At 35.3% G+C, this 14,394-nt stretch overlaps 1 protein-coding gene across 15 annotated transcripts in view; it reads left to right on the top strand.

Moving 5' to 3' along the window:
- LOC134475110 (histone demethylase UTY-like) overlaps positions 1-14,394 on the top strand; it is a 322,941-nt gene that overhangs the window by 294,131 nt on the left and 14,416 nt on the right. For 12 of the 15 annotated variants that reach the window (XM_063244489.1, XM_063244493.1, XM_063244500.1 and 9 more), the window contains 2 exons: positions 12,242-12,368; positions 12,799-12,969. In XM_063244489.1, the coding sequence (XP_063100559.1) occupies positions 12,242-12,368; positions 12,799-12,969 (298 nt within the window). Of the gene's footprint in view, positions 1-12,241; positions 12,369-12,798; positions 12,970-13,976; positions 14,386-14,394 lie in introns of those variants that run through there. The other 3 variants (XR_010046059.1, XM_063244490.1, XR_010046060.1) reach the window with 3 other exon arrangements.

Here is a 14,394-nt window from a genome sequence, read left to right on the forward strand (position 1 = left end):
TAGTACAGTACCCTTTTTTTTTTTAATGTTTTTTTTTTTTTTTTTTTTTTTTTCTGGTACCAGGGATCGAACTCATGACTGCCTGCTTGCAAGGCAGGCGCTTATGCCTCAGAGCTAAATCCCCAGCCCTTACAATACTCTTAATATTCATTAACTATATGTATTCAGGGTGTGGTTCAGTTCTGAAAATTCTTTATTGGTTTTTTTATTTAGTTGAGTGACTCTTCTCAAAAGTGAGCTGTTAAAAAATCTCCCATGATTGTGCTAATATTTACCTGATGTTTTAATTTCAGTAGTTTTGTTCTATGAAGATGGGTGCCCCTAGTACATATGTTTATCAGTTACCTTTTCTTGATGAATTATCTAGTATGTATTGCCCTTTTTTATTATTTAAAGAAAAAATATAAAAAGGGTAGAAACAATACAGAATTTCAGAAAAATAAACAGTAAGAAATCACCAGTCAATAAGTTATATATCTTAGAAATAGTTGCTTGAGTTACAAAATTAAAGTATACAAAGTGATATTCAAACAGTGACACTGCAAACATTTCTGTTCAATGATCCAGCAAGAACATAGTAACAAAATGTCCATAAAATTTACTGTTTCAACCATTTTTTTCATTAAATAAGGTGAATTTGTTGCTAAAACTAGTCCTCTTCTTATTAAAAATGTATTGCTTGTAATTGGTAGGCTGTATATTGTATAAGGCCTCACAAGAGTTTGATTCTCAATACTGGGAAATATTTTGAGAAGTATACAATTGTTTGTTTTATTTTAAGTACATTAGTGGTACATTGTATAAGACGTATCAGTGATTTTTTTTTCCTACTGCTTTTTCCTTCTTCATCACTCTAAATCTTGGCCACATTTTATTTGAGACTTATGTATTTCCTGTGTGTATTTTTTAAATTTTTGCTCTTTATCATTTGGGTTTCTCTTATAAAAGTAATAATGTAATATTTAACTGATGTGTCTGATTTATTACACTTAATGATATCTTCCCAAGGTGCTTTCATTTCCTATAAATGACTCATTTTTCTTAATGCCCACATAGTTTTTTCATTATGTGTAAAAACTACAATTTCTTTATGCATTCATCTGTTGATCAACATATAGGTGACTTCTAAAATGTAACTATTATAAAACACAGTATTAGCATAGGGGAATGAAACTCTGGACCTACTATGTCCAGCGTGAGTTTGTGTTCTCTAAAATTGAAGAAATAATTTTAGGAACAACAAACGTTAAGAGTAGAATATAGTTGTTGAGAGAAAGATAGTGTCCGAGAGAGACAGAAGGGGTCCATAGCAGGTTGCCAAGGACTCTTAGTCTTTTCCAGGGACTTTAATACAATAAAATTATGAGGTGAGATGAGTTTAAGATGGGCAAAACTGGGAACTTACAAGGAAGATGGACATAAAGTGGGACAGAACTCAGATTAACCAAGATTAATAGTTCAGGTAAAATTGATTGCATTAGGACAAATGGGGAAGTGAGTCACATAGAAAGACTCTTCCATAGGCGATTGGAAGAGTGACTTCTGATTTCCTCAGGATGATAGGCAACTATTTAGAATATCAGTCCATAGGATATGGATGCACAGACTAACTAATACTGCCTGCAGCAATATTATGTCCTTAACTCTTATTGGGCAAATACATAGACGGAAAATAGCTCGGTCAAAGAGTCTCAGTTTTAGTTTCTTTAGAAATCTCTACACCAAGTTCCATAATGATTGTACTATTTTATAGTCCCATAGACAGTGTAGGTTTCTTTTTCCAGCAACCTGGCTGATATTTCTTATAACTTATTCGTGGCAGCCATTCTGTTTGGTAAGGAAGAACTTTAGTATTCTTAATTTTCATCTCTTTAATGTCCAGTGATTTGAATGTCTTTTTGTTTGTTTACTTATTTATTTACTTATTAAATATACTTCCATGAAGTATCTGTTCATTTGCCTATTTTTCAGTAGGGTTGTTTATTTGAGGAAGTTTATTTTGTTGACTTGTTTTCATATCCTTGTTTGAGGAGTAGCTATGAAAAGTATTTTTGTGTGCTAAATTTGGGTTTTCATTCTGTGGTTATTTGCTAGGCACCTTTGTAATTTGATATGATCACATCTTTGATTCTCAGTACTATTTTGCATGTAGTCTGGGTTCTGTTTAAAAAGCCCTTACCTATTTCCTATGTCTTGAGTTTTACGGTCCTGTTAAAAGTTTTGTTTTAATGTTAGTTGTTTGATCCATTTTGATTGTAGCTTAGTACATTATAAAAGATGCAGGTTTAGATCAGGTTCAGTGTTCTGCTCATGGATAACCAATTTTCCTGGTACTATTCATTAAAGAGATTACCATGTCTGTGCTGCATTTTCTCAGTCTCTTTGTCAAAGCTCAGGTAATTGAATGTGCTTAGGGTTGTTTCTACGTTTGTTCAGCTATGTTGATCTTTGTATTTGTTTTTGTGACCATATCATGATGTTTTTGTCTTGTTTCTGAGTTTTGTCTTTGACTTTTAAAGTTTTGTTTTTAACAAATACATTAGCTTATTTTTAGAAGTAAATGTTTCTGGTGGGTGATGTTTACTTTACTCATGAGGAATTGGTACATGTACATAAAACATCTCAATTCCCTTTCTTTTTACCTAACCTCTTTCCTTGTCTCTCTCCATTCCCTCCACTCCAAATCCCTGTCTCTTCTTTCTTTTTTCTTTCTCTCACTAGGCACTGTGCCACTGAGCTATGTTCCCAGCCCAGCCCCACTACCTCTTCACCCTTATTTTTGTAGATAGTTCGCAGTATGTATAGTTTACGTTCCTTGTGTATGTTCCTGATTTTAGAGGACAAGCTTGCAATATGAAACTTGTAATTGGTTTATTATGTGCATCTTACCAGATCATGATGAAGTCTGTACTTATTATCCCATTATTATCAGGGAAAAAATATTGAATTTTGCAACTAGTTGTTTTTTAAAAAATGTTTTAGGTTTCTAGTTTTTTATGTTTATTTAGTCTGATATGTCCTTTAGTACTTGTACTTTCTTTTTTTATTGTTATCTAGTTTTTAATGTTTTTCCAGTCTTTTATGCCCTTTAGTACTTGTTTTATGAAGTTTGGCGCACTATTCTTTCATGAATGTATGTTATTATTCCTGTTGGTTGTTCCCTTAACCAAAGTATACTAATTTTCTCTGGCACTTACAAACTATTTTGATGTGAAGTCTCTTTCTTCTGAATAGTGTTTTAGTACACTTGCTTTTCTTGAGTTCTGTTTGGAATATTTTTTCCCATTCTTTGATTTTCTCTGTGATTTTGTTTTTGGGTTAACCTTCTCCAGGTGGCTTTTAACACCAGTGTGGTTCATTCAAAGGGAACATAACATTTTAAAATGAGTCACCCAGCAGTAAGATGTATGAATTAAGATTCTGTGTTAAATGTGTTTTTGTATGCAACATACTATTAGGTTTTGTTTCTTTCTTTTCTTTTTTTTTTTTATCGGTACCAGGGATTGAATTCACAACTGCCTGCTTGCAAGGTAGGTGCTTATGCCGCTGAGCTAAATCCCCAGCCCCTAGGTTTTGTTTCTTGACCCATTCTCTGTATCTTTTTGACTAGAGTATTGAGACTGTTGTAGTCAGGGGTTGCAAGGAGAACAGTTACATACAGGACACATAATTTATAGTGGTCACCCAAGGAGTCAAATACGTAGAGTGCAAGAAATCTGTCTATAACACTAGAGATCGAGAAAATCCAGCTGAGATCCCATGGCAATAATGTGCATGAGTTTAACTGAAAACCCAAGTCCCACAACAATAACCCATGAAAGTCTTTCCCAGGTGGGAAAGCCCCAGGGTCAGCAGTGGAAGCTAGAATGTTTGTGCCAACACAGTGAAGGATCTGTGCTAGCCGGTTGGGGCTTCGGCACTGGATCCAAGAAGCAATGCTCAAACTAAGGGCCAGAGTTCTCCCAAATATTACCACAGGCATCCTCAGTGACAGTGAGGTCCTGCTCTCCTCCAACGATGAGAACAGCCAAGTACATATCAGGAAACTAATGTGAAGAGCTTCTGCTAGAGATCTTCCCCCAAAGCTAAGTTCATCTGAGGGTGTGATAACTCAGACCCCGGTATAAAATCCAAGAAAGCAAGAAATTAAAATTTGAGAAGCAAAGGCTTTATTAGGTAAAATCCAGGCCTGGTGACGAGTCTCCGGGAGCCAATTTGGAGACTGTGCACTTCACAGCTAAAAGTCAGGACTTTTTATCTTGTAAATCCACAAACAGCTGCTGGTCACACAATGTAAGGAGGGGGATGGGGTTGTGACGCACTACAAAGCAGAAAAGGGAATTGTAAGTCTCCCTGAATACCAGCAAGTTTAGATAAGAAGAAATCTTGTTTTTCTTAGCAAAGAATAGAGAGGTCTAACAGCAATTAACAACCTTAGTTACCTTACTTTAGCACCACAACTGTTCTATTTGTAGAGGGCAACAATAGTTAACATATCAATTAGGTAAGATTTTACAATTCTTTACAGAGGAGAGCATTGATTAACATATCAATCCTTTGCCCAGAGGGAAAGGAAAACACACATTTACAGTAAGGCCAAGTTACAGGTATTACTGTGATACAAACGAAGCTATTTTTGTGAAGAATGTACAATCTAATACAATCTAATGCAATTAACACAACTTGTGACGGGCTACCGGGTCTTTTTGGGTAGGGAAGACCCGGGTTGTCAGGAGCTATTACCTCAGGCCTTTGTTTTATGGTCTTTAGGAAGTTAAAACTTAACCTAGTTAGATTTGAAGGGAGAAGGGGAGGGGAAGCAGCAGGTGGGCTTATACCTTAGAACAGACCTTAGGATAGTTAGGGGGGCTTAGGTTATAATAGAGGGAAGCCAGGATGATAAATTCCTCCAGGAGAATCAACAGCTCTAAATACCACCACCACTTAGGAGAAATTACAACACTACTCTTCCTCTCCTCTCCTTTTTATTCTGGCAACAATCCTCAGGTGGCCCATCCATGCTCAGTGTCTCACTTAGATTAGCTCATGTTTAAATTAACCACCAGTTACTGATAGGATTATTTCCAAAAGATGAAAAATATTTCCAAAAGATGAGAAGTATAAACAAAAGAGGCCTTTATTCTGAGAACACGGAGAGAAATGACTGGCACGCCGGCCACTGAAATCTGGCGATCTCTCTCGCAGACATGTGGTGTGGGGAAATATAGGGAAATGTAAGTAGCCTAAGCTTAGGGCAGTGCCCTAAGGCCTTTAGAGATGCACAGGTATCTCTTAGCACAGGTTTGTTGCCAGGGGCAGATTCTGAAGGGTGGGGGGATATAGAATTACAGGTAAATCTCTAGGGGCAGGGGAGACAGGAGCTTTTTGATTTTGGCTGGGCCAACAACCCTTTCAGTTACCAGTCTACGACAGAGGCCATTCACATTGAGAGGTTACTAATTTGGTGGTTGTTTACATATTTCTGTCTTTGCCTTAATGTTCTGTTACTGTTTCCCTTTCTTTCCGTTCTGCTTAACTACATAACTGCTGGTTAGACCCTTTGTAAATGTTGGCTTTATGGATTCTTTCTGAAGTATCCTGTGAATTTTTTGGAGTGCTGGTTTGATAGTCACGAATTTCTTTGGGTACTCTGTATCATGAAAATAGTCCTGTTTCTCATCAATTTTGAAACATAGTTATGAAGGATATATCACTCTAGTTGGAAATTGTTTTAAGGTTTACAGTTTGAAACTCTTCTCTCCAGGGTTTTCTGGCCTTCAAGGTTTGTGGTGAGAAGTATAGTTTAATGGGTGATTTGTTGCTTTGTTTTCTAATTGCTTTTTAAGATTCTGATTTTTGTTGGACTTCTGGGATTTTTATTACCCTGTGTGATAGAAAGTTTGTTTCTAAGTGTGGCTATTGGGGATTCTAAATGCTTTGTATTACCTGTTGAATTCTTTTCCCTTTTGTAGAACAAACAGGGTTTTTTTTTTTTTTTTAAATGCCATTTGTACTATCTTCTTATTTTTCACTAGTTTTATTAGTCTTTCTGTTGTCTGCTAACTTTTGGGTATATTTTTCATCTTCCCTCTTTTTTTTTAAGAGTGAAATATATTTATTGAGAGAAGAAAGCTCTTCTGTTTGGGAAAGACAAAAGAGGTCCAAGTGGGTTGCCAAAATTTCTCTTTTCTAGGGATTTTCATGGAATAAAACAACAAAGTGACATAGGTCTAAGGTGGGAAAATGAGAAGTCACAAGATGGGCCTGAGTTGGCACAGCACTATGGTCGACCAAATAAGATTTAATTTTTCAGGTAAAACTGATTAAATTGGAACAAATCAGGAAGTGACTCATGCAACAAGGGGCATGCTTGAAGGTAGTAACTCTTTCTGTAAAGAGTTGGGAAAGTGACTTACGGCTTCCTCAAGGTGACTGATACCTATTTAGAATTTCAATCCCTTATGTTTACACTTAGGATGTGGTTACACATTTGTTTTATCTTTTGTTTTGAGGTCTGGCCTGAAGCAGAAATGTCTGTCTCCTCTTAAGATTGCAAGGTATTAGGTTTTCTGCACTGGTTCCTTTGAGGGCTCAGTCCTGTCTGATTGTTCATAGTATTTCTAACTAACTATGCTGTAACAAAATGGCCAGTAATGTTGAGTATCTTTTAACCATATATTAACCATCTATATTTCTTCATCTGAAAAATGTCTGTTCATTTCTGATGCCATTTTTTGACTGGGTCTCTAACTTGTGGAGAAAGATTTTTTTCTATTTTGTTTTCATTTTTAAAAGTACTTTATATATACTAGATGTTGATTCTTTTTTTTTTTTTTTTTTTTTTTGTCTTTTTCTTTTTTATCGGTACCAGGAATTGAACTCACGACTGCCTGCTTGCAAGGCAGGTGCTTATGCTGCTGAGCTAAATCCCTAGCCCCTTAGATACTGATTCTTTATCTGAGGAGTAGCTAGCAAAATGTATTTTCTGTTCTGTTGTCTCTTTACAATGTAGTTTTTGCCAAGGATTTTTACCTTGAAGTGATTCCCTTTGTTGTTTCTTTGTATTATTTTTTGAGCAGATAATTTATTGAGACGGTATTGGCTTGTTACCTATGTCTTCAAACGTTTCTGCTCTAATATTTAGATGTTTATTTCCTTAAGTTTAGTTTTGTGCAAGATGAGAGGGTTTAATTTCAACATCAGCATGTGAAAATTTGTTTTCCCACCATTATTTCTTTTTTGGGGGTGGTGATAATGAGGACTGAACTCAGGATCTGGAGATTGCCAGACAGTTGCTTATGCTATTGAGCTAAATCCTTGGCTTTTGTAGCTATATTCTATTTTGTCACTTAAAATAATCACAAAAAAGAAAACTTGAAGTTGTAACACAGCATCAAAGCAAAGAACAGATTTATTTACAGAATTTGGCATAAATTTATCCTCATCTTAATATGACTTTAAATCACAGAACAGTAGACAACACTGGGCAAGGCATAAATTTAGGACTGAGCCATGTTCTTAGGAGTCCTCTGAGGGGATGCCCCGCAGCTGCCTAGGAATTCAGTGGCCTCTCTCAGGTGCAGACACTCAATTTTGGTGTGCACAATGTTTTCAGGCAGTAATCTCTCAAACCTTCTGGTCTGCACGTCACCTCTTATTGTCTGCACGTCACGGGGTTCTGGCTTGCCAATGAGACTGTACTTGTCACTAAGGGATCTGTAGTTGCCTATGGCATGAGGGCTCAGAAGGTAGCTGGAGCTCTTCAAGATGTAGCCTCTGTCCTCCTTTTATGGAGGCCCAAAGGTCAATATAGCCATCAGGGCAGTGAGGAGCAGAAGGGGCCAGCCTTGGCTGGCTGGAGGGAGAGGAGCTGAGAAGTAGGGGCTGGCGTGGCCAAAACGGGCTCATGGGATGAGAACTCTGAGGTGCGCGTAAGGGACTAGGCGGTCGGTGGTCAGGAGCCTGCGGAGTGGTCCGAACCGGACAGTGTGGAGACAGCACCATGCAGGTAACTTGAGCAGCTGCACCCGGAGACCAGAGCAAAGGCCCATGTGCTGTTCAGAAAGATGTGTATAGATATCTACTAAGTGTGTTGGTTTACAGGTCTGGTTCTACTTTCTTTTTTGATTTTAGGTACTTGACCTATCCATCTGTGACAGTAAGATGTTGATGTACCTCATTACAATTGTGTTGGTGTCTGTTTAATTTTGCATGGTCATTATTATTTGTTTTATGAAGAGAGAATGCTTTGATGTATATGTGCTTGTAATTATTAACTCTGTCAGTTATTCCCTAATCAATATGTAGTGATCTTCTTTAGATCCTCTCATCAGTTTTAGCTTGAAGTCCAGTTTGTCTGAAATTAGGACAGTAATTCTTACTGTTTACCCATTTTCCATTCCATGATACATTGTTTTCTAACTTTTGATTTAACTCTGTATCTTTTTAAATTAAATGTTTCTTGTTGGGTTTTCTTCCTGAATCCTTGTGCCAAGCTGTGTCTTTTGACAGAGTATTGAGGCCATTCACATTGAGAGTTTTTAACTGAAAGTTTTCCTGTCACTATTATTTTCTTGTTCTTGATTTTCTTATTTTTTGTATTTTGTTTGTAGCTCATTTATCCAGGTGTATCCTTTATTTTATTTTGCCCCCCCCTCCTGAGTTATTGACACTGTTTGCTTCATTGTCTCTTCTGCAAGACACACTGGAGAATTTTTTGTAATGCTAGTTTGATGGTGGTGGAATAACTGTTATTTCTTCATTTGATTTAAAGTAGTTTTGTAGGATACGTAAGTCAGGGTTATCCTATAAGACTTGAAACACTACATTCTGAGCCCTTTTAGCCTTAAAGGTTTGTGTATTTATATCTGTTATAACTCTAATGGGTTTACCTTTATGCAATATTTGTTGCCTGCTTTTTTTTTTTTTTTTTGTGCTGGGGATGGAACTCGCAGGCACTTATGCTGCTGAGCTAAATCTCCAGCCCTTTTTAATAGTGATTTTTTTTTTTTTTGTATTGAGGATCAAACTTACAACCTTACACTTACAGGCAGGTGCGTATGCTGCTGAGTTAAATCTCTAGGCCCTGTTGCCTGTCTTTAACAGCTTTTACACTTTTGTCCCTGTGATGGATTTTTGGAACTTTGCATGTAATGTGACATAAAGAAGTTCTTTTTTGTATGACTCCTTGGGATTTATATGCCTCACTTATATGATAATGCATTTCTTTACCTCTCTTTGGCATGTTTTCTGCCATTATCATGAATAGTTTTTATTGGGTCCTGACCTAGATCTCTAATCTCTCAAATGAGTATATAGCGAAGACTTAAATAAAATGAGACAAGTAGTATGGTTTCGGGGCTCCAGGAGTGTCAAAACCTGTTAGCTGAATTTGAGATACTGAGGGCTAAATCAAAGACTTTTAAACCACCCACCTTTATTAGGTCCAAAACAAAGAGCGGGGAAACTGAGGAAAGTGTAGACAATGAGCAGGACCTCAGGAGTCACTTTGAGAACTTCTCCAAGTAATAAACAACATCAATTTAGGAGAACCATTTTATCATGAAGATATGGTAGGGATGAGACTATAGGAGTAATTTCTGCAGCTGCAGTCTCTATCTACTTAATTGATGTTTGAGCCAAATGTCCATAGCTGTGGCCTTATGTTGCCCTTTGAGGTATCTCTGGCCTCACAGACCATTTTTTGGCCTCAGTCAGGACCAATGATTCATAGAGATTCACTTACTATGAATCAGCTCCTGTCACCAGACAAGGGGCTGAGGCCTAGGACAGACTTGTATATAAACATAGAAAGCCAATTAGTTAATTTTATATCCTGCTTAGAGCTGCTTTGTAGTGATCCCCACCAAATTTTATATACATTTATGTTGACTTTTAACTTTTCACTTATTCCAGTTACCTCTAGGTTAGTCTTTATCTATCACTGTTTGACTCATTCTTTTGTTCTCTTGATATCTTGTCTTTGATTTTTAAATGCATCAGTTTTCCTAGTTATAAAATTCTGTCCTCACATTAATTGACCTGCTGCACACATAAGTTTAATATGATTTTTAATCTCCTAAATTTTTGATTGATGTGTTTTCATGACCTCTCATTCTTTGGTGTACTGGTCATTTATGTGTTACATTATTTTGTTTAGCTCACTTCATATTTCATTAGTGTCTTCTGAACATTTTTGTATCTCTTTGGTTGGTTGTTCCTTTTTTGCTTAGTTATATCTTCTCTATTTGCACCATGTCTTTCATCTGTTTCTTGACTTTTTCTATTATTTTTTCAAGTAACTCACTTGCATGTCTAATATATTGTGATCCTAGCAGTGTCCTAGATTGGATTGGTGGAGCTGGGAATTTAGGGAGGTTTTTTGTTGCCTTGTCATGTTTCTGTTGTTTTGTTTGTTTTATTTTATGTTGATCTTTGTGGTTACTTACTGTCAAAAGAGTTAGTTACTATTGTAAACATGTGATAGCTTTCCATGTGTTGTATTTTGAGCATGGTTGACTATAAGAGTTTGTCACAGATCCAGAGTCCAACTATCTTGATTATTTTGGGAGCTGGGAATGTAGTGCAGTTAGCTGACTATATCTTCAGAATAGATTAAACAGAATTAACTATCAAGAAATTAACAAGTTTTATGATTGTACTGTATAATCATACTATGATCATATGATCATGAGATAATGATTTGTTACATTAATGACAACCTGCTGATTGAACCTGGTGAGCAAGAAGTAGCAACTATTGTACACTTTCTTTCTTTCTTTGTCTTTTTTTTTTTTTTTTTTGGTACTGGGAATTGAACTCATGACCTTGTGCTTGCTAGGCAGGCACTTATACACTGCTGAGCTAAATCCTTGGCCACACACTTTCTTTTTAATTTTTATTTTATTCTAATTTTGACCTAGGAAAATTATATGTTCAGCAATACTGTTAACAGCACTTTCATTAAACTCATTTCCACCTTTTCAGTGTAAGTTCAGAGCTGAAGTACCTTACAAGTTACCTGCTTTAGCTTTGTTCTAAGCCACTTTGATGTGCAGAAACTAAGTTATGATGGCAAATTATAGGAAAAGGAGCATTATTTTTGAGGATTCACTGTATTGTTAGTAAAAGTATATGGGAAAGATATAATGTATAACAGTTCTGTTAATACAAGTGAAGGATTACTATTTCCAGATGAAATAAATAATGGTTTTTCTGTTGTACCCCCAAAACAAGGCCCCAAAATGTTATTAAAAAAAAAAAACCAAACAGGGCAACATGTCTTTTTTTTTTTTTTTATAAAGAAAAAGAGTGCTTTTATTTAAGCTGACACTAGCAACACAGTGCAGATGGAGTTTGCAAAGCTGTGTAACTGGGTTAGAATTCTGACATACTTTTATAGCAGTTAAACTGCAAGGTAAAGAGTGATGTGATGAGAGCAAGAATGGAGAAGGCCTTTGTTCCCCTTTGCTTGGGGTCAGAGACGTTTCGTAGTTGGTGGATAGCTCTTTTTTTTCTTAATTTACAACCATTGGGCTGCTAATTTCAGGAACATTTATTTCTCACAAAAGGAAAAAAGTTTGACACAGCATCATTTGTCTCTCTAAAGGGAACATAGGTTACACAGCAAACAGGTTACTAACGTGACGACACATATAGAACAGCATGGTGATGCTTCAGTTAATTTTAAACTATGTGGTTGGTGCTCCAGTTACATGGTTACTAGGGTGATAAGCATAGCACAGAATGACAAAGCTCTTTTTTTGCTAATAATAATCTTTTTAACTTTGCCTTTTAGCTTTTTTTAGCACAACATTTTCTTTGATACTGTAATTAAATTAATTTTGCTGTGTCTTTAATGACTAACATAATAATTTTGTAATTGATTATATAAGTAATACTGTTCCTCAGGGCTTACCCTTCTATAATCATAGTAGTTTAAACCTGAAATTCAAACCCTTTCTTTCAGAGATGAATCAGTTTACTCCTACAAAAGTTTTCCCTTTTGCTATATTAGAACAAAAATTAGGATTATGTTTTTGTATGAGTTTGTTGTATTATATATTAAAATGTGAGTTATCTTAACTTTGATCTTTCATATTGTTAGCCTATTACGTGATAAATGAAAAAATTATATGAATACTTTCAAACTTAGATTTAAGTTATATGTGATACATAATTTAATTTGTGTATTGTTTTAATATTCAGTATTTAATTGTCTGAAATTTCTACCACTAAATAGGTATTGTCTTCTGAAAATTCTAAAGCATTGTCAGACATTAAGAGAAGCTCTTATTGCAGCAGGAAAAGATGTTATATGGCATGAACGGTCAAACAATGAACCTGCTCATTATTGCAGTATCTGTGAGGTATCTGTTCTTACAGATAATTGTATTTGTTTTGGATTTTCCTAAGTTTTTCCTTCTCTCACTTTCAATGTTATAAATTTATGTATACTTTTATGTCACCTTTTTTAAAATTGAAATCAGCTATTATACTGATTCTCATCTGAGGATAAAATATTTCACTAGCTATATAGATTAACCTAATAAGGATATCTTTGCTAATTAGTTCTGATGGGCTCAACTAGTATCAAAAATGAGGAGTATTAAATTGTTTTTGGCTGAAAAGAGTAGTAAGTCTGAAGGCCAGTGGCACAGGCACATTCTAATTGGAACAGTGATTAGTAAATAAACTTTTGTAATCAAAATATTTAAAGGGTGAAATTTGAGGAATTTCTGAATAGTCAAGTACCAGTCTTATCTTTATTGATTGCTTTTTTCTCTTTTATGTCATTAGGTGGAGGTATTTAATCTGCTTTTTGTCACTAGTGAAAGCAGTTCACAAAAGACCTACATAGTACATTGCCAAGATTGTGCACAAAAAACAAGTGGAAATTTGGAAAATTTTGTGGTGCTAGAACAATATAAAATGGAGGATCTGATGCAAGTCTATGACCAGTTTACATTGGTAAGTAAATTTGGCATGTGAGTATAATAATGTCATCTGAATTGTGAAGTGGCAGTATTTGTTTTTCTTCTTGCTACTTTTTAAATTCAATTCAACTATACATTTAAATTTTGCACTACTCAGTAGAACTTGAAGCTGCTAAATGTTACCATTTTCCCCACTGAATGAGAATGTCTTTAACTAGTAGTTACAATAATTGCATTGCAAAATCTTAGTTAACTTTTACAATGTCACAGTGATCTTTCTGTTATTTAGCCTGGCTGATAAAACATTTTTCAGTAAAATGACTGTTTAATTTGCTAATAACAAATATATAATTACATAGTTAGAAAAAAATGGATCTGGATCTGTGTTTTAAAATGTTTGCTTTTTCCACGTTAATATATTTGTTTAAAATATAATCTGTCCTATAAGTATTCATGAAATGGACTGTCTAAGAGAGCTGTATTAAGAGTGTAAAATTCATGTAAATTTTTAAGAATAATTTGTCTCATAAATGCATTTGTGTACTTGTTTGTTGGGGTATTTTGCTGTTTTTGGGAGACAGGATTTCACTATGAAGTTCAACTGCTCTTGAACTAACTTTGTAGCTTGGACTGGCCTCAAAGTTGCAGTTATCCTCCTACATCAGCCTCCCAAATATTTGGATTACAGGCATGTACCATCATGAGTGGCATGGCTTTTTTTTTTTTCAATAAACTCCAAACACAGATTCTTTGGGCCAGCAGTGACTTTTGGCTTTCACTGGAATTATAAATGGAATATGCAATAATTGTAAGTTGTTGCTAGTATTATTCTAGGATATTTTGCTCTGAAAATTTAGTTCATAATAACTGGTATCAAATAGTTCTCTTGTGTAAAGAAGTAACATCAGTGGACTATGTAAAATACGTAATATATTAATAATTACTAATGAAATGTTACTTAAGTTTTTTAGTTATTTTCCTACTATACTTTTGTTTCCCACTATATTTTTGTTTCCTACCATGCTTTTGTTTCCCACTAAGTTATCTTAACGAGTTGTCAAGCCACAGTGAAAGACTGCAAGTTTGGGAACAGACTGAAAAGTTAAAGAGATCTTAGCGCATGTGCGCGTGCACACACACGCTAATCTAAAAATGGGGTAGGTCTCTAACTTACTCACCTCTTGCACAAGACTCTGGGTTCATTTTCCATTGTCACCCTGCCCAAGTCAATATAGTAGTATTCTGAAAATTGTGATGTAGGTCTTGATGTACAGAAAAATTATGAAGAGAGTGGTATAGAATCTCAAGAAACTGGTTCCAGTTAGACAATAAGAATAGTCTGTTGAAATTCAGAGTTTATTAGCAAATGTGTTTCATAAATTTCATAAATTACTTGTTTGTAACCAAGCACAATAAGATATTCTTTAGGCTTTATAAATAACAAAATAATTTATGTACT

Source organism: Cavia porcellus, unplaced genomic scaffold (assembly GCF_034190915.1).
Source record: "Cavia porcellus strain 051 isolate PalLab524CR breed Dunkin Hartley unplaced genomic scaffold, mCavPor4.1 scaffold_61, whole genome shotgun sequence".
NCBI lineage: Eukaryota > Metazoa > Chordata > Mammalia > Rodentia > Caviidae > Cavia > Cavia porcellus.